Source organism: Eschrichtius robustus, chromosome 1, assembly GCF_028021215.1.
Source record: "Eschrichtius robustus isolate mEscRob2 chromosome 1, mEscRob2.pri, whole genome shotgun sequence".
Lineage (NCBI taxonomy): Eukaryota > Metazoa > Chordata > Mammalia > Artiodactyla > Eschrichtiidae > Eschrichtius > Eschrichtius robustus.
In genome coordinates, this window is record NC_090824.1 from 45,215,393 (window position 1) to 45,240,360 (window position 24,968).

Consider the following 24,968-nt stretch of genomic DNA (forward strand, 5'->3'; position numbering starts at 1 on the left):
CATATATGTGTTAATATACAATTCAAATACATTTTAAATGTTTTCTTACTAGTAATCACATTGAGTTAACATTTTTGAGCAATTATTTTATGCTAGGAACTCTAAGATAATACCTTATTATCATTCCCATTTTAGAGATGGGGAAACTGAGACACTGAGGTTAAGTAACTTATCTAAAGCCACAAAGCTCAAAGTGGCAGAGTCCAGATTTGAATCCAGGAAATCTGACCCTAGAGCCCAGGATCTTAACCTACACTCTAAATATAAAACAGAAGTGTCTTATAGCTTAAACACAAAGGCGTGTGTACATACACATAGAACATAACATCTCTCCAACTCTGCAAAAGCCCTCTAGCTTTTACTCTGTTTTCCCCTTCCCATCTAAGCTTATTCAAAGTGGATACTGTCACCTTTCCTATTCATTCATCACTTATTTATAGTCTAGTACTCCAATGAAACTGCTTTCACTAAGGATATCAAATCCATTTTTTCAATCCTTATTCTCCTTGATTGCTCTAAAGCATGTCATTGCTGATTTTTCCCGCCACCCCTGAAATCTCTACCCTCCCTAAGCATCTGTGATTCCACTGTCTCCTGCTGTTTCTCCTCTCAGTATACTTTGTGGTGGCTTTCCCTGACCTTTAAATGTTGGTGCTTCTCAAGGTTCATTCCTGAACTTTCTTACCACTCTCCACATCCTCTCTGGACTAACATATATCCACTATATGTATCAGTGATAGCTGATTACTTTCCGAAACTACTCCCATTGCAATATATTTTCAACTCCAGAGAAATATATATTCAACTGTGAAATAATTATATCCACTTAAATGCTCCAAAGGATGCCTAAAACAACTTCCTAAATATTTTCATAATCCTCTACTCTCTCTTCCTTTGCAAAGTGCTCATGAATACCATTGTCACCACAATCTATCAGTTACTCCAGAGCAAAAACAAGCATTCATTCTAGACTCTTCTTTAGCCACCATATCTAATTGGTCAGCAAGTCCTCTAACTCCTCTATCCCTATCCTACATCTATGCTTGTATTCCTGCATTTATCTTCCCCTTTCTCTGAAGTGGTCTTTATTAGGTGTGGGGATTCATCTACATCCTGGACCTTGAAATCTATTAAAAGGTCTGACCAAGGATCAATTTCCATGACAGGAAAAGGGAGAAATTAAACTTACCTAGTCTTTCCCTGACAAGAGTGGATCTACAAGGGCACTGAGTCCCTGAAGATAAGAATAGAACCACACCATAAGAAACAAAGAACAAGATTTTAATTGAAAGCCAAAGGTTCCAAGGAAAAGGGAAAAATGTAAAGTTTCAAAATATTTACTCTATTTCAAAATGTTATCTTTAACAGTTCCCAACTTCCTCCTTGGCCTGCCTAATATAGCTATCAAGGGGAGTCTGATTTACCACCCAACCTCTAGAGTTCAAGGCTGTCTCAAGCAATAAAATGACTACTCTTGCATCCATAAACCACCACCAACATCCTTAGTCAGAAGAGAAACACTTGAAGCAATTAATTTTAAAAAGCAGTAATTTCAGGACTTCCCTGGTGGCGCAGTGGTTGAGAGTCTGCCTGCCAATGCAGGGGACACGGGTTCGAGCCCTGGTCTGGGAAGATCCCGCGTGCCGCGGAGCAACTCGGCCCGTGAGCCACAATTACTGAGCCTGCGCGTCTGGAGCCTGTGCTCCGCAACAAGAGAGGCCGCGATGGTGAGAGGCCCGCACACCGCGATGAAGAGTGGCCCCCGCTTGCCACAACTAGAGAAAGCCCTTGCACAGAAACGAAGACCCAACACAGCCATACATACATACATTAAAAAAAAGAATGTAAGCAGACAAGAATAGCATTTAAAAAAAAAAAAAAAAAGCAGTAATTTCAAACAGGTAGTACCTAAGTTCAGCTGGAGGCTTTTCCCTGCAAGAAGATTTTCCCAATCCTCACAAATAACCAGGAACCCTTTTAAGATATACACTTACCCAATTAAAGTAAATCAAAAGATAAATTCTTCAATCAAGAACTTCAAGAACGTTCCTTGCAAGAGAATAATCTAACTTTGTATCCAAAGTCACACAGTTATCGCACTTACTCTGATGATCCTCGAACACATTGTTTACTCTGAGCCACTGCTGGCACCACACGGACACTGTCCAATAAGCATACACATTGTAAAATGCCGCAGATTTGTAAAACACGTTGTCAACAGATATTTGGAAGTATGGACAGACATATGCTATGATAAATGCTATATGACAAAAAAAATTCAGATGGTTATGAGAAAGAGAGAAGAGAATAATTTAGACTAGGAATTCAGATTAGCCTTATATGAGGAAATGATATTTAAATAGAAACCTGATGGAGGAAATAACCAAGGAAAGAAGTTAGGGGGCTTGGGGGTTTTAGGACAGTCTAGACAGAAGAGAACATTTGGTTTGCTTTAATGAGGGGATGAGGAAAATGCCATGAGATCAAGCTATAGAGAGAGACAGACATAGGCCTTCGAAGGAATCTGGGTTTTGTTTTAAGTGCAAAGAGAAAGGCACCAAAGGGTTTTTAAAGCAGTGAGTAATATAACCTGATTTACCTCTTAAAGGCTGCCTTGCAGTTGTGTAGAAAAAAATAGATTAGAAGGCTACGAGGGAATGCAGAAACATCAACTAGGAGAATACTGAAGGTAATCAAATGAGAAGTGATGGTTTGGACTAGGATGGTCTTTAAGAATAAATGGGAGAGGATTCAAAATGGTGGAGTAGTAGGAGGACGTGGAGTTCACCTCTCTCCACGGATGCATCAGGAATACATCTATAGATGCAACAATTCTCACAGAACACCAGATGAAGACTAGCAGAAGACCTTGGACACCAGACAGGACTATAAAGATCCCTGCATAACTGGGGAGGATGGCAAAAAGAAGTGAGAAGGAGGAGGAGAGGAAGCCGGATGGGACCTGCACCCCAGGGTGGGGGAGCTGAAGCAAAGAAGAGATTCCCAAATTCGGGGAAACCTCCTCTCCAACAGAGAAATCAACTGGGACAGAAGAAAAGCATTTGAGGCTGTTGGAAGAGGGTGAAGTGGCCAATCGGTGGCAGATGGGACAGAGTGAGAAATACACAGACGGTCCGTACCGCAGCCCTACATGCCCTGGACTGGGACATGTGTTCACAGGTGTGCAAGGGGGCTGGGAGCTGGAGCACGGGGATTGGAGAACAGGCCTAGAGTGAGAATTGCTGTTGGCTGTGGGGAGACAGACTGCGGGGATGGGAGGGAGGAAATCCGCAGCAGGGAATACCTACAGAGGAAGACAGGACTACCATGGAAGCAGGGCGCTACTGCTGAGTCACACGCAGGGGGACAAACCACTCTTGCAGCCTCTCTCCCCCCTCACGCCAGCACCTGCCGACTAGCAATATAAAAAAGCCCCCTCAAGGATGGCCCTAGCACACCTGCTGCTGGGCGCCAGAAAAAGCCCAGCCAGGGCTGGCCCTGATGCGCCATACACTGGGTGCCAGAAAAGGCCCTCACTAGGGCCATATCCCTTGCGGCCGTGGCTGCTGGCTTCCCTGTGCATTTGGCGCCGCCAGGGCTCCTGTGATCCAAGCAGTCATACCACCTCCGTGCCCTGTCCTCACTGGGGCAGACCCAAGAGCTCCAAGGCAGCCTCAGGACCAGACTCTGTGGGTGGACCACACACAGAGGTGGGGATAAAACCGAAGCTGAACCCCAGGGATGGGGCAACTAAGGAAGATCAAAAACCTTTCCATCAGCTGTACAAGCTGCAGATTAAATCCCCGCGATCAGTTAAGGTAGACCCTGCGTCTATGGAATATCTGAGTAGACAATGAGTGTTCCCACATATGAAAATGGTCTCATTCTGGCAGCTGTGGACGTTGGGGACAAGCACACGCAGGAATTGGGCCAGATCAGCGTCTGAGTGGTCTTCACAGGGCCCACAACAGGTCCAGAGACCAGCCCAGAGGCAGAGGAGAGCCTCTTGGGGAGGCAGAAGTGGGCTATGGCTCACGGCGTGCGCAAAGACACTTTCAGCTGAGACCCCAGGGAAACATAATTATTACTATTAATTTTATTATGTTTTGATTCATTCTGTTGTTGGTTCTGGCTTTTTTCTCGTTGGGTTTCTTTTCTTTGTTGTTGTTTTACGTTTTGTTTCTTTATTTAGTCTTTTGAGATATCCATGTTCTATAACATATTTTTTATTTTTATTTTATTTTTTTATATATTTCTATTTTTACTTTGCTTTTCTGTTGTTCTGTGTTCTTTTCCCGTATTTTTTTCTTCTTCTTTTTCTTTAATATTTTTTTTAATATTTCCATTTCTACTTTACTTTTCTGTTCTCCTGTGTTTTTTCCCTTTCTATTTTATTATTTTTTTAAATTCATTTTTATCAGTTTGTTCTGTATCCTTACTTTATTCTTCAGTTGGCATGCTGCTTTGCTTTTGTTATTAGGTTTTCTGTTTTTGTTAGTTTTGATTCTAATTGTTTGATTTCGTTTTTGAGTTCTTCTGTTTGTCTGGTTGTTCCCTTGTTTTTGTTTCATATGATTCTGTTTTGTTTCTTTTGCATGTGTGTATGTTTCCTTGTTTCTGTTTTTGTTTGTTTGATTTTACTTTTTACCATTTTTCTAGGGCTTTATTAGTCTTTTCTTTTTTGTGTTTTTTTTTAATCCCCTTTATTGAGGGATGAGCAACTTGCGGGGTCTTGGTTCCTGGACTGGAAGTCGGGCCTGAGGCTCTGGGGTAGGAGCAGGGAGTCCAGCATACTGGACCACTAGAGAATTCCTGGCCCCAGGGAAGACTGATCACCAAGAGCTCTCACAGAGGCCTCTATCTGAATCCAAGACCCGGCTCCACCCAACTGCCAGCAGCTCCCAACAATGGATGCCTCTCACCAAACAACAAACAAGACAGGAACACAAACCCACCCATCAGCACACAGACTACCTAAAGCCATACTAAGCTCAAAGACACCCCAAAACATATCACCTGACTCAGCTCCACCTACAAGAACACAGGCACAAGTCCCTCCCATCAGGAAGCCTACACAAGCCAATGGACCAACCTCACCACCAGGGGCAGAGAACAGAAGCAAGAAGAACTATGACCCGGCAGCCTAGGGAAAGGAGACCTCAAATACTGTAAACCAGACAAAAGGAGAAGACAGAGAAATATCTTGCAGGCAAAAGAACAAGATAAAAACCCACAAGAACAAATAAATGAAGAGGAAATAGGTAAACCACCTGAAAAAGAATTCAGAGTAATAATAGTAAAGATGATGCAAAATCTCAGAAACAGAACAGAGAAAATACAAGAAACATTTAACAACGAACTAGAAAAACTAAAGAGCAAACAAACAGTAATGAACACAATAACTGAAATTAAAAATACTCTAGAAGGAATCAATAGCAGAATAACTGAGGCACAAGAACGGATAAGTGAGCTGGAAGATAGAATGGTGGAAATAACTGCCGCAGAACAGAATAAAGAAAAAAGAATGAAAGGAATGGAGGACAGTCTCAGAGACCTCTGGGACAACATTAAGCGCACCAATGTTCGAATTGTAGGTGTCCCAGAAAAAGAAGAAAAAAAGAAAGGGTCTGAGAAAATATGTGAAGAGATGATAGTCAAAAACTTCCCCAACACAGGAAAGGACATAGTCAATCAAGTCCAGGAAGCACAGAGAGTCCCATACAGGAGAAACCTAAGGAGAAACATGCTGAGACACATATTAATCAAACTAACAAAACTTAAACACAAAGAAAAAATATTAAAAGCAGCAAGGGAAAACCAACAAATAACATAAAAGGGAATCCCCAATAAGGTTAGCAACTGATCCTTCAGCAGAAATTCCACAGGCCAAAAGGGAGTGGCAAGATATATTTAAAGTGATGAAAGGGAAAAACCTACAACCAAGATTACTCAACTCAGCAAGGGTCTCATTCAGATTCAATGGAGAAATCAAAAGCTTTACAGACAAGCAAAAGTTAAGAGAATTCAGCACCACCAAACCAGCTTTACAACAAATGATAAAGGAACTTCTCTAGGCAGGAAACACAAGAGAAGGAAAAGACCTGCAATAATAAACCCAAAACAATTAAGAAAATGGTAATAGGAACATACATATCAATAATTACCTTAAATGTAATGGATTAGATGCCCCAACCGGAAGACACAGACTGGGGACTTCCCTGGTGGCACAGTGGTTAAGAGTCCATCTGCCAAATGCAGGGGACACGGGTTCGATCCCTGGTCCAGGAAGATCCCACATGCCGCGGAGCAACTAACCCCAGGCGCCACAACTACTGAGCCTGCGCTCTAGAGCCCACACTCCACAACAAGAGCAGCCACCGCAATGAGAAGCCCACCCATCACAATGAAGAGTAGTCCCCACTCAATGCAACTAGAGAAAGCTGCACCCAGCAATGAAGACCCAACACAGCCATAAATAAATAAATAAATAAATAAATAAATAAATAAGCAAGCAAGCAAGCAAGCAAGCAAACAAGCAATCATAAAAAAAAAAGGCACAGACTGGTTGAATGGATACAAAAACAAGACCCATATATATGCTGTCTACAAGAGACCCCTTCAAACCTAGGGACACATACACAATGAAAGTGAGGGAATGGAAGAAGATATTCCATGAAACTGGAAATCAAAAGAAAACTGGAGAAGCAATACTCACATCAGACAAATCAGACTTCCGACTTTAAAATAAAGACTATTATAAGAGACAAGGAAGGACACTACATAATGATCAAGAAATCAATCCAAGAAGAAGATATAACAATTAGAAATATCTATACACCCAACATAGGAGCACCTCAATACATAAAGCAAATGCTAACAGCCATAAAAGGAGAAATCAACAGTAACACAATGATAGTAGGGGACTTTTAACACCCCACTTACACCAATGAACAGATCATCCAAACAGAAAATAAATAAGGAAACACAAGCTTTAAATGACGCATCAGACCAGATGGACTTAATAATTTTATATTTATAGGACATTCCATCCAAAAACAAGAAAATACACTTTCTTCTCAAGTGCACAAGCAACATTTTCCAGGATAAATCACATTTTGGGTCACAAATCAAGCCTCGGTAAATTTAAGAAAACTGAAATCGTATCAAGCATCTTTTCTGACCTCAACACTATGAGACTAGATATCAATTACAGGGAAAAAAAACTGTAAAAAATACAAACACATGGAGGCTAAACTATACGCTACTAAACAACCAACAGATCGCTGAAGATATCAAAGAGGAAATAAAAAAATACCTATAGACAAATGACAGTGAAAACACGAAGACCCAAAACCTATGGGATGCAGCAAAAGCAGTTCTAAGAGAGAAGTTTATAGCAATACAAGCCTACCTCAAGAGACAAGAAACATCTCAAATAAACAACCTAACGTTACACCTAAAGCAATGAGAGAAAGAAGAACAAAAAAACCCCAAAGTTAGCAGAAGGAAAGAAATCATAAAGATCAGATCAGAAATAAATGAAAAAGAAATGAAGGAAACAAAAGATCAATAAAACTAAAAGCTGGCTCTTTGAGAAAATAAACAAAACTGATAAACCACTAGCCAGACTCATCAGGAAAAAAAGGGAGAAGACGCAAATCAATAGAATTAGAAATGAAAAAGGAGAAAAAGGAGAAATAACAACTGATACTGCAGAAATACAAAAGATCATGAGAGACTACTATAAGCAACTATATGCCAATAAAATGGACAACCTGGAAGAAATGGACCAGTTCTTAGAAAAGTACAACCTTCCAAGACTGAACCAGGAAGAAACAGAAAATATGAGCACACCAGTCACAAGTAATGAAATTGAACATGTGATTAAAAATCTTCCAACAAACAAAAGCCCAGGGCCAGATGGCTTCACAGGAGAATTCTAGCAAACATTTAGAGAAGAAAGCTAACACCTATCCTTCTCAAACTCTTCCAAAATACAGCAGAGGAAGGAACACTCCCAAATTCATTCTACAAGGCCACCATCACCCTGATACCAAAACCAGACAAAGATGTCACAAAAAAAGAAAATTACAGGTCAATATCTCTGATGATCATAGATGCAAAAATCCTCAACAAAATACTAGCAAACAGAATCCAACAGCACATTAAAAGGATCATACACCATGATCAAGTGGGGTTTATCCCAGGAATGCAAGGATTCTTCAGTATATGCAAATCAATCAATGTGATACACCATATTAACATAGTGAAGGTTAAAAACCATATGATAATCTCAATAGATGCAGAATAAGCTTTTGACAAAATTCAACACCCACTTATGATAAAAACTCTCCATAAAGTGGGCATAGAGGGAACCTACCTCAACATAATAAAAGCCATATATGACTAACCCACAGCCAACATCATTCTCAATGGTGAAAAACTGAGAGCATTTCCTCTAAGATCAGGAACAAGACAAGTGTGCCCACTCTCACCACTATTATTCAACATAGTTTTGGAAGTTTTAGCCACAGCAATCAGAGAAGAAAAAGAAATGAAAGGAATCCAAACTGGAAAAGAAGAAGTAAAGCTGTCACTGTTTGCAGATGATATGATGCTATATATAGATAATCCTAAAGATGCCACCAGAAAACTACTAGAGCTAATCAATGAATCTGGTAAGTAGCAGGATACAAAATTGATGCACAGAAATCTCTTGCATTCCTATACACTAACAACAAAAAATCAGAAAGAGAAATTAAGGAAACACTCCCATTTACCACTGCAACAAAAAATAAATACCTAGGAATAATCCTACCTAAGGAGGCAAAAGACCTGTATGCAGAAAACTATAAGAAACTGACAAGGGGAAAAAAAAAAAAAGACACTGATGAAAGAAATCAAAGACGATACAAACAGATGGAGAGACAGACCATGTTCTTGGACTGGAAGAATCAACACTGTGAAAATGACTATGCTACCCAAAGCAATCTACAGATTCAATGCAATCCTTATCAAATTACGAACGGCATCTTTCACAGAACTAGAACAAAAAATTTTACAATTCATGTGGAAACACAAAAGACCCCGAATAGCCAAAGTAATCTTGAGAAAGAAAAACAGAGCTGGAGGAATCAGGCTCCCTGACTTCAGACTATACTACAAAGCTACAGTAATCAAGACAGTATGGTACTGGCACAAAAGGAGAAATATAGATTAATGGAACAGGATAGAAAGCCCAGAGATAAACCCATGCACATATGATCACCTTATCTTTAACAAAGGAGGCAAGAATATACAATGGAGAAAATCCAGCCTCTTCAATAAGTGGTGCTGGGAAAACTGGATAGCTACATGTAAAAGAATGAAATTAGAACACTTCCTAACACCATAAACAAAAATAAACTCAAAATGGATTAAAGACCTAAATGTAAGGATAGACACTATCAAACTCTTAGAGGAAAACATAGTCAGAACACTCTATGACATAAACCACAGCAAGATCCTTTTTGACCCACCTCCTGGAGCAATGGAAATAAAAATAAACAAATGGGACCCAATGAAACTTAAAAGCTTTTGCACAGCAAAGGAAACCATAAACAAGATGAAAAGACCACCCTCAGAATGGGAGAAAATATTTGCAAACGAAGCAACTGACAAAGGATTAACCTCCAAAATATACAAGCAGGTCATGCAGCTCAATATCAAAAAAACAAACAACCCAATCCAAAAATGGACGGAAGAGCTAAATAGACATTTCTCCAAAGAAGATATACAGATTGCCAACAAATACATGAAATGATGCTCAACATCACTAATCATTACAGAAATGCAAATCAAAACTACAATGAGGTATCACCTCACACCAGTCAGAATGGCCATCATCAAAAAACCTACAAACAGGGCTTCCCTGGTGGCGCAGTGGTTGAGAGTCTGCCTGCCAATGCAGGGGACACAGGTTCGAGCCCTGGACCGGGAAGATCCCACATGCCACGGAGCAACTGGGCCCGTGAGCCACACCTACTGAGCCTGTGCGTCTGGAGCCTGTGCTCCGCAACGGGAGAGGCCGCGACAGTGAGAGGCCTGCGCACCGCGATGAAGAGTGGCCCCTGCTTGCCACAACTAGAGAAAGCCCTCACACAGAAACGAAGACCCAACACAGCCAAAAATAAATTAAAAAAAAAAAAAAAAAATTTAAAAAAAAAAACCAAAAACCTACAAACAGTAAATGCCGGAGAGGGTGTGGAGAAAAGGGAACCCTCTTGCACTGCTGCTGGGAATGTAAACTGACACAACCACTATGGAGAACAGTATGGAGGTTCCTTAAAAAACTAAAAATAGAACTACCATACGACCCAGCAATCCCACCACTGGGCATATACCCTGAGAAAACCATAATTCAAAAAGAGTCACGTATCACAGTGTTCACTGCCGCACTATTTGCAACAGCCAGGACATGGAAGCAACCTAAGTGTCCATCGACAGATGAATGGATAAAGATGTGGCACATACATATAATGGAATATTACTCAGCCATAAAAAGAAACGAAACTGAGTTATTTGTAGAGATGGATGGACCTAGAGTCTGTCATACAGAGTGAAATAAGTTAGAAAGAGAAAAACAAATACTGTATGCTAACACATATATATGGAATCTAAAAAAAAAAAAATGGTTCTGATGAACCTAGAGGCAGGACAGGAATAAAGATGTAGATGTAGAGAATGGACTTGAGGACATGGGGAGGGGGAAGGGTAAGCTGGGACGAAGTTAGAGAGTAGCATGGACATATATACACTGCCAAATGTAAAACAGATATCTAGTGGGAAGCAGCTGCACAGCACAGGGAGATCAGCTCAGTGCTTTGTGACCACCTAGAGGGGTGGGATAGGGAGGGTGGGAGGGAGGTTCAAGAGGGAGGCGATATGGGGATATATGTATACATATAGCTGATTCACTTTGTTGTACAGCAGAAACTAACACATCATAAAGCAATTATACTCCAATAAAGATGGGAAAAAAAAAGAATAAATGGAAGCCACTAAAGGTTTTAAGGCAGAAAAGTGTGTTAGGAGTGTGTGTGTATGTGTGTTTAAAATAAGAATGGTCAGGTAAACAATCTAATATTGAACACCGGATACCATGTCATCTTATCTCATACAAAGTAACACTTAAAAACTTGTCACATTTCCCAATATGAGATAGTACACCTGATAATACAGTGAGTGTAATATAATGAGAAATTGAATATTAGCTTCATGGCTTTGTTTTTTTCAAATTTTAGTAAGTCATAGCAATGATTCTATCATTCAAAGCATTTACTTTAGAACAGTAGTATTCTATACATCCACACACACACACACACACACACACACACACAAAAGATGCCCAGGTGCTTTGAATGGTGCTATCTTCAGTCACAAAAACATTCTATGTGTTATCCAGAAATCACCCGACCTTGCCTTCAGTACTTACATTCACAGGAAAGCAAGGTACAACTTAGCCAAGTGCCAAATGACTTTAAAGTTATATAAATCATCTTACTTATTATAAGTAATTCGTTTTTGTCAAAACCTCAGATGACTCGGACACCTGACTGAACTAAATAAGTATATTGATTAGTATGGATATATGAAATAACTTCTGAAGGCATTCCACTAAGTGTTTTCAGGGTACGAAGGATGGGAGTAGGTTATAATTTATTGCTTTAGCAGAAGTCTTGCTTGGTGAACTTCTAATCACTGCCCTCAAATAGGCTCATAATCAAAAATATGCTTACCTTCTTTAAAGCATCCTGTATCACACCAGACTTTTCCTTTAGCAGGTCTACAACACAAAGGGCCTCATCTTCAGAAAACATCATAGTCTTCAAGGACAGAAGAAAATCTTTAAATTTTACTTCAGCATTCTCTTTAAAAAACAAAAAGTTAACATTTAAAAGATATAAGTAACAACTTCAGCAACAGTAAAGCACCAAGAATTCTTGACCCAGAAAGTCAGTAACCAAGAGAAAACAGATTTACATTTCAGGTCAAACAACAATTAATGCTCTAGTCCACAGAGAAAAAGTGTTTATCATTTTTAATATAATATGAAATAATTACATTAACTAAAAATTTGCTCAACCTGCAGAATATTTTTTATGTTTTCTTAATTGGAAATATAGTTGATTTACAATGTTGTGTTAATTTCTGCTGTACAACAAAGTGATTCAGTTATACATATATATATATACATTCTTTCTTAGATTCTTTTCCATTATGGTTTATCACGGGATATTGAATACAGTTCCCTGGGCTATACAGTAGGACCTTGTTGTTTATCCATTCTATGTATATAGTGGTTTGTATCCAAACTGCAGAATATTAAAGTGCCAGTATACCCTTACTTAAAAAAAAAAAAAAAAAAAATTCAAATGTCTAATATATGCTAGTATCTATACTAAATATGTTCACAAATATTCTCATTTAACCGTAATACTCACGACTTATGAGCCAAATTTTACAGATGAGAAAATAAGCTCGAAGACAGTAACAAAAAGGAAGTCTGATTTTACAAACATCAAGTATATACAAGCAATCCTGACATTTAAAAAAATCCATGCGCCAAACATCTCCTGACTCACCCACTTTGATTCCCCTAGGGTTCTTATATTAGGCAACAGCTGCCTCTCATTAAAAGCAACTGGCACCCATTAGACCCAAAGGTGCCCAGAGCTTTTAATACTTCAGCTACATTATAAGTTTTAAAAGGCAGTTGTGTGCATGTATGAAAACAAGGGGCATATGGAAACTCTGTACTTTCCACTCAATTTTGCTATGAACCTAAAACTGCTGTTAAAAAAAAAAACCTATTAAAAAAATAATATGGAGTTTCCTGGTGGTCCAGTGGCTAGGACCCAGCACTTTCACTGCCGTGGGCCCCGGTTCAATCCCTGGTTGGGCAACTAAGATACCGCAAGCCATGTGACTCGGCCAAAATAACAACAACAACAATAGTAGTAGTAGTAATAATAATAATAATAAGGCCGTTGTGAATTAGCATAGAAAACTCTCAGAGACAATAGTAGAAGGGAACAGATTACCAGACAGCAAAACAGCTATGAAACCTTAGGCAAGTCAAAGTCCAATGTCCAGCTCTACAAAATTGAGAAGGTGGATTAGAAAACTGCCAATAAATCTTTTACTACAAAGATTCTATTAGTCTTTTGCAATTCACTGCTTCTATGAGAAAACACACTCACTCCATCAGAACTCAAAAATGTGTTTTTTTCAATACAAAAGATTGTCACATTCTGTATATTACCTTTATCAGCTTCAATCTTCAGTTTTTTAGCCCCTGTTTTCTGAATTCCTTCTACTTGGTCAGGTTTAATCAGATCAATAACCTCTCTCTTATCCACCACAGGATTTGAATCAGCATTATCCATCAAAGGAATATAAGTTGTTGCATGAATAAGGGGTTCATCTACCAAGACTGCAATTTAAGTTCAACAAAATCATAATTACTCAGCATTTTTTATAACAGAGTAATTAAATAACATGTAAGCACAATTAAGTTTAATGATAAATGCAGTTATTTTCAAATCTCTGATACCAGCTCAATTTGCCTTTAAATTCCTATTTTATCATTTAACAACTCAAAACACTCTTCTAATTAAGAAATACCAGTTCAATATTATTTTATAGCATATCATTTAGGTTACCTAAAGTGTATCACACATCTCCTCTAATAGTATCTGAAAATTTCTTCTTATACATCCCCATACATTTTAGTTAGTTCTCATGTTTCTCCTGATTTAACTAAGAATCCATTCACATTTAATTAGTGCTCAAGGAAAACTATTAATTTTTAATGTATGTTGGTACTTTACCGACCTCTTATTCCAATTGGTAATTCTTAACTGAGTTTTTTTCCTTGCTAGATACAAAAATTAGTCACTGTTGCTTGCAGATATCTTCTCATTTCTAATAGTTATGCCTCTAACTTACATGGTACATCTTACTACACTAGTTAAAACTTCCAGAAGCACATTAAAAGTGGAGGAAGGAAGGCTTCTTACTTTGTTCCTAATTTTAATGGGAAAAGTTTGAATATTGAAGTCTGATATCTGTTGGTTAGAGACACAAACTTCCACACCCATATGGAAGTCTCTCTATATCCCTACCTTAAAAAAAAAAACTCTGGGGCACATACAGTTCTTTCATTTAAAATCTATAATAAATATTTAATATTAACAAATATTTTGTGATAATATTTTTCTATACCTGATTGCTTGATATATCATAATTTTAATGCAAATAACAGAATTTCATCTTTTCCCTTTCCAATTTTACTATTTTCTAGCACTAGTTGATATCACAGCCCAATATTATAAAAATCACTGTTTAATCTACGTAAATTTCATAGTTAAGTCTTCTGTGGACAATTCGGAACAGATAAAAATTGCTCCATCACTTTTAACTGGATGCTTCTCATACACACATGCAAATTATGTTTAATAAATAATTAGGAATGTAGGGTAATGATAAATTTAACTAATGTTCTCAAGCATAATCTTTATGTGATATTAAAAAGTACAAATATTTCAGGAATACTTTTCTTCTATAGAGTTTGTATGCTACTAACATTATTTTCAAAACTCAGTTAAGAATGAGAATATTTATAAATGCTTTTGTCCTTTTATAAATTTCATATAAAGGTCTTCACCACAAACTTATACCCTAACCATCTGTCAAAGCACCATGGACTTCTATTAGTATTAAAGCTGTTATGGTACACATTAAGCTGGAAATTAAAGAGCATGTGAGGTCTCTAGGTTCCTTGTCCTAGTGGACTTCTCTAGAATTAGTATTTATAAAATACGTATCTACACATTTCACCGTTTTCAGTCTTTTGCTTCTTTGATGAAACCTTCTTCTTTCCTGATCCACCTTCTTGTTTAGTCTCTTGATGCAGGGGTAATGATTCTTGCTTTTTTGACGGTGCCATAAGAGGTTCCACCTTTTTATCCTGATCGTCTTTATTAAAAATAAATGAAAAATCATCATAGCAAACAATGAACACACCAGAAAAGATTCAATTATTAATGAATACTTCCTAAAATGCTTTACCACCAAAATTTTAAACTCTGATATACAATTCTCTCACTTAACATTCTAGCTTTCTTACCCTGCCACATATGCTCTTTAACTTCATCAGGACTTTAGTACTTGCTCCTTCTTTTATATCCCATTTCTCAGCCACTCCTAGCCCTACTCAGCTTATAGGCATGGTCAAATCTCTTATCATCTTAAAAAATAAAACCCTTCCCACCACTGTAATCCCTAGCCTCCCACACCCATTTCCTTTTCATATTGACCAAAGAACAGTCTGTACTTCCTTTCCTACCAATCATTTCTCAACTAATTGCAACCTGATTTTTCTCTCTTCCATTATATCCATGAAAGATTTTACTCAGGTCCCTAGTGTCCCAAATGCCACATTCTATCAATAATATCCTTTCATCCTTATTTGAATTCTATTTAACATTTCATACTATTGGTCTCTACCTCTTTAAATTTCTCTCCTCTCCATTATGTTAAGTGAAATAAGCCAGTCACAAAAGGACAAATATTGTATGATTTCACTGATATGAAGTACCTAGAGTAGTCAAATTCATAGACACGGAAAGTAGGATGGTGCTTGCCAAGAACTAGAGAGAGGGAAGAATGGGGAATTAGTGCTTAACGGGTACAGAATTTTAGTTGGGAAAGATGAAAAGATCTTGAGATGGCTGGTGGTGATGACTGTGCAAGAATGTGAATGTACTTAATGCCACAGAACTTACACTTTAAAATGGTTAAAATGGTAAATTTTGTTACATATATTTTACCACAATAAAATAAATAAAATTTAAAATTCAGCTCCCATGATAATTCTTTTCTTACACTGGAATATTCCTTTGCAGTCTCCTTTGTAAGCTGTTCCTACTGAATACCTTATATGCTTGTATTCTTCAGGATTGTGTCCTCATTTTAAATACTTTCCTTGAATGATCTTCTCTACACCCACGACATCAACTACTACCATCATGCTTAAGGCTTCTGAATCTGTAGTCTAGCCTTATGCCTCTGTACTTACATTTCCTACTGCATCCTCCCTATGAAAATAGCCCCCATAGGCACCAGAAACACAAACTGAAAGCATTCTCCTCTCGGCACACATCCACTCTCTCCCCATTATGCCCTCTTAGAGCTATCAACATCTACCATTCAGAGCTTGGCTAATCTTCTCTACAAAGGGCTGAACAGTAAATACTCTGGTTTTGTGGGCCATTTAGACTCTGTCACAACTATTCACCTGCTGTTGCAGTGTGAAAGCCAGCCACAGACATACGTTAACACATGAGTGCGGGTGCATTCAAAAAGCTTGATTTATGGACACGGAGGTTTGAATTTCATATAATTTCCATATTTAACACAATATTACTCCTTTAGTTTTTTTAATCCATTTGAAATATAATAAAAACCATTCTTGGCTCATGGGCCATAAAAAACGAAAAGCAGGCCAGATTTGGCTCACAGGTTGCAGTTTGCCTACCCTGACCTAACTTAGAACTTGGAAATTATCTTTGATCCTGCTTTCTCCTCTATCTGCCATATCCTATGCATAACATTAGTCATGCCATTTTTGCTTTGCAGATCCCTCTAATCTCCTTACTATTTCTTCTGTCACTACCACAGTTCAGTCCTTCAACTTAACTCTGGAAAATAATACCCTCTTAACAAGTGTGCCTATATTAAACACTGCCCTATGAAACTTGTCTTCCCTAGTTCTGCCAAAAATACCTTTCTAAAATGTAAATCAGACCATGTAAACTAACCTGCTTGAAAATCTTCAACAATGGCCAAATTAAAACATCCCAGCTCCTTAGCATTGTATACAAAAATCATCATGATCTACCCACCCCATTAGCTTTTCAGCTTTGTTTCCTACCACTCCCTGCCTCCCATTTCATGGTTCAACAATACACTGTACTCTTGCACCTTTAATGAATTTATGCATGATCTCCTGCCAGTGGGGAATGAGATCCCACTATTTGCTCGATGAAGTCATTCATTCTGGAAGACCCAGCTCAGGCACTGCCTCCTCTGTAAAGCTTTTGACCCACAGTCCCCATAAGCACTAGGTGTTTTGGCTCTGTACTATTTCTATACTTTGTATTTTTCTTATATAAGTCACATTTCTTTATTGACTTATATGTCCTTCTGTCCCCTTTACTCTTATTTCTCTAGTACCATGCTTGATCAGAGCTGGCAAGCAAATAATTAAAATCCAGTATAACTAACTTAATACTCCACAAGTTAAGATACGAAAACAATTTAATAGTGAACACAAGTCCCTTCATACAGAGCAAACCGTTTGCAATTTCAACCATCAGCACACCATTTCTCACGTCCTTTCTGTTGTACCTATTAAGCTCTTTGGAACACTCTATCCACCAAGAAAAACTAGCTAGTATTTATTCAACCTTTAAGATTAACTTTAGGCATTACATGCTCTAAGTGGCCCACCTTAGAACTCCAACACAGTTTAGACATACCTAGCTCATTATACTAAACTTTTTATATTATAATAACCTATTTCTGTTTGTATCTACAACTAGCATGAGGCTACCTTGAAAATGCACACTTCATCTCTGTAGTCCTAGTACCTAATATAATGCCTAGCACAAAACAGATGTATGATAAGTGTTTGCAAAATTAATCAATCAAAGGTGAAAATGATATCTGATTTTTCTTTTCATCTTTAATTCCTATCACACTGATTAGAAAATATTGGTTGAAATAAATGTAAACATTTCTAACTACTGATATTTACAGGTCCTCAGTGGTTTTATATATTTCTATAATATATATAATATATATTTTATATATTTACATTTATATATAAAACAGATTTTATGTATTTCTACTAAAGGCCTTTTCCGCATTTGTAATGTGAAATTCAGTTTTAAACACTGTTTTATGCTCAGTACTAATTCTTTCTATCAGCAATTAATGAAAGCAAACACACAGTGAAAAGGATAATGATCTCGATTTCAGATTCAGTATTTAACATTTGTGTGCACACTTAACAAAGTATCTGAACTTCAAACTCTAAAGTTATTAAAACAAATATAACGATGCAATAAAGTTGAATAGATTACAATACCGCTTCCATTTTTAGACTTCTTCTGCCCTGGTTTCTTCTTTGAGGCAGCTGCTTCCAAGGGGGGGGTGGGCTGTTTAGTAACTGGGACAGGTTCCACTTTTTTGCATGGAATCTTTGATACATCACTTTCTTTGGTGACCTGCTCTTCTAGTACAGGCTTGTGTTTCTTTTCCTTCTTCTTTCTTTCTCTAACACTACTTGAACTTTCAACCACATTCAGTGGAACAGGTACAACTTGCTCATCTTCCACAGCCAAGGCATCAGATAATTTAAAGTCCCGGGGTACACTCTCAGAATCAGATTCATGGAGGTTCCCATTTTGGAGTTCTTTCTTTTTATTCTTTTTCTTTTCTGCCTTCTTTTTATCTGTTTTGGTAGGAATAAGCTTTTGTTCTCTTTTCTGTTTTGCAAGAACTTCATCATATAATGTTTCTTTCATGAAAAGCCAGAAGAAGAGGAAAATTACTGTAATAACTACTGAAGGAATAAGAACAATAAAATATGTTGACTCATAAAACTCCATGGTGCTTTTGTTAATGTGATCCTATAAAACCTAAATGTGAAAGAAGAAAATAACAAAAACAAAAACTTGAGTCAGTCTTATTAAACACAAAAAACCTCTGTTCTTTCAAGTGGTATTTCATATTTAACCTGATCTACAAATCTGAACAGGTTAGTTTTTTAAATCACATACTTGATTACTTTGCCAACTACAATTTGAATATACTATTAAAAAAAATTTGTGGTAACTAGGAGTTTAACACAGCCTTCCATTTTTAAATCATGTGAAAAGGTTCTAACAGAAGGAAAAAAAACTTAGCCATTCATTACTTTTTCCCCCAAAATATCCACTTTTGACACTATTAGTATTTAGTTTTCCGCTTACTGTACAATGTTCATGAATACTACTATACATGGAAATAAAGAGGCATTAACTATCACCAACACACTAGATATCCATTAAAAGTACCACACTCGGGCTTCCCTGGTGGCGCAGTGGTTGAGAATCTGCCTGCCGATGCAGGGGACACGGGTTCAAGCCCTGGTCCGGGAAGATCCCACATGCCGCGGAGCAACTAGGCCCGTGAGCCACAACTACTGAGCCTGCGCGTCTGGAGCCTGTGCTCCGCAACAAGAGAGGCTGCGATAGTGAGAGGCCCGCGAACCGCGATGAAGAGTGGCCCCCGCTTGCCGCAACTAGAGAAAGCTCTCGCACAGAAACGAAGACCCAACACAGTCAAAAATAAATAAATAAAAAATTAAAAAAAGAAAAAAAAAAAAAAAAAGTACCACACTCTTAACGGCAAAGAAAACAAAGGTGGTTCATTCCTTCACTTAAAGATTTAAGTCCATTCACAAACTGTGAGCACCTTTATTCCAGTTAACTAACAGCCTCATGACATGGTGGGATACAACAAGGATATGGAAATATAATAAAGTAAAAAATCAAAATGTTAGGATATGTCATTTGGTACTAAAATAAATTACAAATAAGATGCTTTTCTCAATTTTTTTCAAGGTACCTCTTACTGTAGAAAAAAGTTATACTGCAAAAACAAGGGCAATCACCATCCTCTCTTAATAATGTTTAATTAAGAAGCAAAATTTTTAATGGTATTAACACAACCCTGGACTTACTAAGAGAAGGTTTTAACAAGATGAAGGGGAAAAGGAATCATGTGCTAACAAAATACTAAAAGGAACTTTATACAGAATTGTTCTTCCCTGATAATTCATGAACTATCCAAGATTTTTAATTTATTAAACATATTTTACTGTGCCTGTTAGTGATCAACCAGAAATGCTTTTTAAAAGATGTTTTATTTTTGGTTTTTTGTTTGTTTTAACATTACCATCTACAGGGTACAAAGCCAGTTCAACTTGGCTGGGGAGCTGGGGGTGAAAAAGGACAAAACAATGAGTCAGAACTCTACGGATTTTTGCTTTGAGGAAAGAAAAGAGGCTAAGGCACTTAGCAGCAACCACAGATGCTGAAAAAAGGTCAAGTCAAAGTCAGAGGGCTTTGATGAACAGCAAGCTGCAGCCACATGCAACTTAGGTCTTAGGAGAGCAAAATCTATGATGAAGCAGAGCAAGAAGCAAACGTTCAGGGAGAAAAGAGGCCATGAGACCACAAGAACTCTGAAACACATATTCCTCAAATGTTCTGATGATTTTTCTAGTTCCCTTTTCCAGGTCCCACATGAGCCTGGAAGAATCATGATTTCCATTTTTGGATTTTTCAGGAGATTCCCTTCACACAATTCAATTCCCAGTCATGTGAGCTCTCTTTCTGCATCTAGGAGGAGCCCAACCAAAACACCAAGGCAAATTGAAAGTCAAGAAAATGTTTGCATTGCTTTAATCCAATATTCCTGATTCTTTATCCCAAGAAATTTACAAGGAAAAGCATATATAAAGATGTTCATAGCAATATTACATACAATACAAAAAAACTGAGATAGAATATACAACATCAGAATGAGTTAAATTAGCAAATATCAACTCAATAAAACACTGCTGTTAAAACTGTAAATACTGAGACTTTCTTAAATTCAATTAAATACTGAATAGTCAAAATCACAGTTTGACTTGTATGATCAAAACATCTCATGTATAATAGGTTATTAAGATGAATATGTAAATTAAAGAGTTGTGCCATAATCATGGTTGCAGACTCGCTTGCCTTAATATTTTAAATTTTGTTAGTTTAAGAGAAACTCATAAAATTTTCAATTCCTTGCTTATTTTTAAAAATGGCAAAATGAATAAGCACTACAGTATCAATCAATATACCATAGTTTTACATTATACCCATGGGCATAAGAGTAATATAAAGAGGGGAAAAAAGGTGGCAAAAGGAAACTGGGAATGAAATCCAGGGGAATACAGGGAAAAGAGCAAAGACAGGAAGAGATTTTTAAATTTGGGGGGTGGGAGCATAACGGAAAAATAAAAGAAACAAGTAAGAGAAGGAGAGGTTGAGACAGAATTAATTTAGCTCAAGGTGACAGGAATCAGGTCATCAAAATTTTCTAAGTCCACAGTAGCAATTCAACGTACGTTTGTTGAGTTAGAAAAACATGGAGACAAGCAGAGGCTCAGATTTTGAGATGATAGTGAAAGTCACCAATGTTAATTTCTTCCATATTATCACATTCCCTTTGTAATATTAAGGACCTTTTAACCTAATCACACCTTAAACCTTAATAGAACCCAATTTTAATGTAATTAACAGCTAATGGTGGTACAGATTTCTCTGTCAGGTGAACCAGGAGTGAGCTATCCATGGGATCATAAGAAACCAAGCCCATACCACTGGCTTTATCTTTTATTTGGACATATATCTTTCTAGAAACTTATGAAAGATACTGATCCTCTTTCTCAAAACAAACAAAAAAGTGTACATACTCACTAAGGTGTACATATAATTTCAGAACATTTCGGACTCCCTGAAAGATATGCATGGATCCCAGGTTAAAAAAACCTGCTCTAGAACAAGAAATAAGTTTTCATCCCTGCCCTTCCCTACCCCCCACAACCCCAAAAATAGATAACAGAATGGATATATATATTCTGTGTTTCATCTAAATATGTATTATGAATGCTAATCAAATAGTTCTAAGATTCTATTTACGTGCCTTCCTGTAACTTAGGTTTGTTCATACAAAAATTGAGCTGCACCACTGAGTTAAATTTTGTAAACTTCTCAAAAGGCTCAACAATCTGTTCACATTAATGTAACAAATAATGTGAACACTAAAATTTCAAATAATATAATTGCTCCTTGATTTTATTTTTACAAGTTCAAGAGAACTACTTAATCAAAAAGGATAAAACTATATACATAATGATGGGCCCACTGTTTATAATGATAAGGCAATGAAATTAAGTATGGGACATCTACAGAAACATCACACATTTAAACATCACACCATCTGAAATAACACAATATAATGCTGTAAAATACATTACATAACAAACAAGCTAAAAATTATTTATGTTGATCACAATTAAATACATAGTCTGAGACTACAAAAAAATGAGAATCATTACATTTTTAGAGTAAAATTACAAATATTTGTAACATTATAGTTCATTGTTCAACTTTTTTAATTTTTTCTACATTAAAACAGAAATTTAAGTAACCACGCTGAATGCACAATATTACACTTTTAAAAGTTTAAATAAACACAAATTTTAAAAGAACCGTTACTTACATATTACAAGGAAAAATGGAAGCAGTTTGATAGGTATACTATTGAATTTCAAGTAAATGTAAGAATTTTGAAATCTCTTTCCTTACTAACACAGTATTTTAGTTACTCTTGCCTCTGACATCATTTTCTTTAAACTAAAAGAACATTTAAAACAAATGACACCAAAAAACTAATTTTATAAATTATCTGTGCTTCAATTGATAAAAGTATGTCAACTGGAGTGACTCGAAAGAACCAGTAAGAAAAATATAACAAAAATTCAAGACTGAAGTCTGAACAAACTGAAAGTCAATTTTTTTCCACTGATGTATACCGAACAACATACAAGCAAGCATATTTGTAAAGAGCAAGCAAAGATTTGAGGGAAAGGTAGTTTTCAACCCAGGAACACTTTATTTCTTAAAAGTTCCTGTATAATCTGTAATGTCTGAACAACTAAGTGAATACACCTTTAAAAGATATACAGGCACCAAGAGTAGCCTACAAGAGCTTTATTCAATGTACAACATAGTTATAATATTACTACAAGTAGCTGTGAAACCTAAGCTGAAAGCTCTTATCACAGGTTCTTTGTAAAAATAGAGTTCGTAAGTTAAAAAAGCTATCTGTAACTGATCATGCTGAATCTAAGTAGTCTGTATTCTAAACATGCCATGTTTCTCTTCCTTTAAATCCATAATAACATCTTATGTTGTTTTTTTAATGTTCAAGTTAATCTTTTTAAGGAAAACTTTATTTATGGAAGTCCCATACATTGATAAAAAGTATATTCATGGACAAGTATCACTTAATCAGATTTCCATTACACAACAGAAGTTATCTACAGTATTTTCTGAACCCTTCTTGGTAAAATGTAAGATTAAGCGTTATGGTGTCACTAACCTTCAAATAAAGTATGCACATCATATTCCTGATATATCCTGAAAAAAAATGAATTTTAAGATTGATAAACAGCAAAATAATAAATCACTAAAATAAAGTCAAGAGTCTTGACTTTTGGTCCCAATTCTGCCTTGGCTCCAGGGGTCTCTTCTTACATAGGTCTAAAGTCCAAACTACTTAACATGATCTTGGAAATGCCAAGACAAAAAATTTAAGTGGTTCCAAGTTGGTGGTGCCCATAGTGCATGTGGCAGAAGTGAATGCACATCTTCTTTGGTATATTGCTCCCTCAAGCCAGGAACCTCAAGATTTCCAAAGAAGACTGTCATCCAGATAAGAACCCACAACACAAAATGACAGAACATGAGATAAGCCACCATGAGCAAGAGGCAACAAAAATAAACTAAGGAATCACATCCCTAAAGATTCAAGATGCTGGAATTAATAGATATAGATTATAACCTACACACATGAAGAAGAGGTAACTGGGAAAATGAGCAAAGAACAGAAACTACCAAAAGTAACTGGGTAGATACGAATCAATTAGGACTTCTACAAATAAAAATTACAATCAAAATTTAAAATCCAATGGATAGGTTAACATAGGTGCAAAGACACCAATTAAAATGACTATTTCAATAGGCTAAATAGATCTGATGAGAGTGAATTAAGTCAGTGCAGATAGAGGACAAGGCAACTATTAGAGCATGGTGAGGGACTTCCCTGGCAGTCCAGTGGTTAAGACTCTGTGCTTCCAATGCAGGGGGCACAGGTTCAATCCCTGGTCGGGGAACCAAGATGATCCCACATGCCACTTGGCATGACCCAAAAAAAAAAAAAAGAGCATGGTGAAAGCGAGGAAGGAGTCTAAGACAACTCCTATGTTTCTAGCTTGGACGAAATCTGTAAATTATGAAATCACATGTCAAGTTCAAGAATACCGGAATAGGGCTTCCCTGGTGGCGCAGTGGTTGAGAATCTGCCTGCTAATGCAGGGGACACGGGTTCGAGCCCTGGTCTCGGAAGATCCCACATGCCGCGGAGCAACTGGGCCCGTGAGCCACAACTATTGAGCCTGCGCGTCTGGAGCCTGTGCCCCGCAACAAGAGAGGCCACGACAGTGAAAGGCCCGCGCACCACGATGAAGAGTGGCCTCCGCTTGGCACAACTAGAGAAAGCCCTTGCATAGAAACGAAGACCCAACACAGCCAAAAAAATAAAAAATAAAATAAATAAATTAATTAATTAAAAAAAAAAAAGAATACAGGAATAGGTTTTTGTCTGGGAGTTTTAGATATGATTTTGAGGAATATAAACTACAACCAGCTACAGAATATCAGCAGTCAATTGAGTAGACAAAATCAGCAGTAAGAAGGCACTACAGGTTCTAAATTGGGGAACCAAAAGGAACAATTCTCTAAAAAGTCCAATTTCCCCTCCTCCCTAGTATCAAATCTAAAAACCTTTGCATCAAACCTTCACTTATCGTTCAAAACACAGCCCAAATCACACCTATGAAAATATCTTTTCAACTACCATGTTCCACAACAGTCTATTAATTCACTTTGTATAGTATATGTTGTATACTATATATGTATACTATATATTAATTCATTAATGTATACTATATATTAATTCACTTTGTATAGTATATGTTGTATACTACATATATG

At 37.1% G+C, this 24,968-nt stretch overlaps 1 protein-coding gene across 4 annotated transcripts in view; it reads right to left on the bottom strand.

Moving 5' to 3' along the window:
- Nucleotides 1–24,968, bottom strand: part of KTN1 (kinectin 1) — a 120,173-nt gene that overhangs the window by 60,458 nt on the left and 34,747 nt on the right. For all 4 annotated transcript variants that reach the window (XM_068545111.1, XM_068545101.1, XM_068545091.1 and 1 more), the window contains exons 2-5: nucleotides 18,194–18,746; nucleotides 14,881–15,018; nucleotides 13,304–13,474; nucleotides 11,778–11,908 (exon numbers count right to left, since the gene is read on the bottom strand). In XM_068545111.1, the coding sequence (XP_068401212.1) occupies nucleotides 11,778–11,908; nucleotides 13,304–13,474; nucleotides 14,881–15,018; nucleotides 18,194–18,716 (963 nt within the window). In that variant the 5' untranslated portion in view covers nucleotides 18,717–18,746. The remainder of the gene's footprint in view (nucleotides 1–11,777; nucleotides 11,909–13,303; nucleotides 13,475–14,880; nucleotides 15,019–18,193; nucleotides 18,747–24,968) is intronic.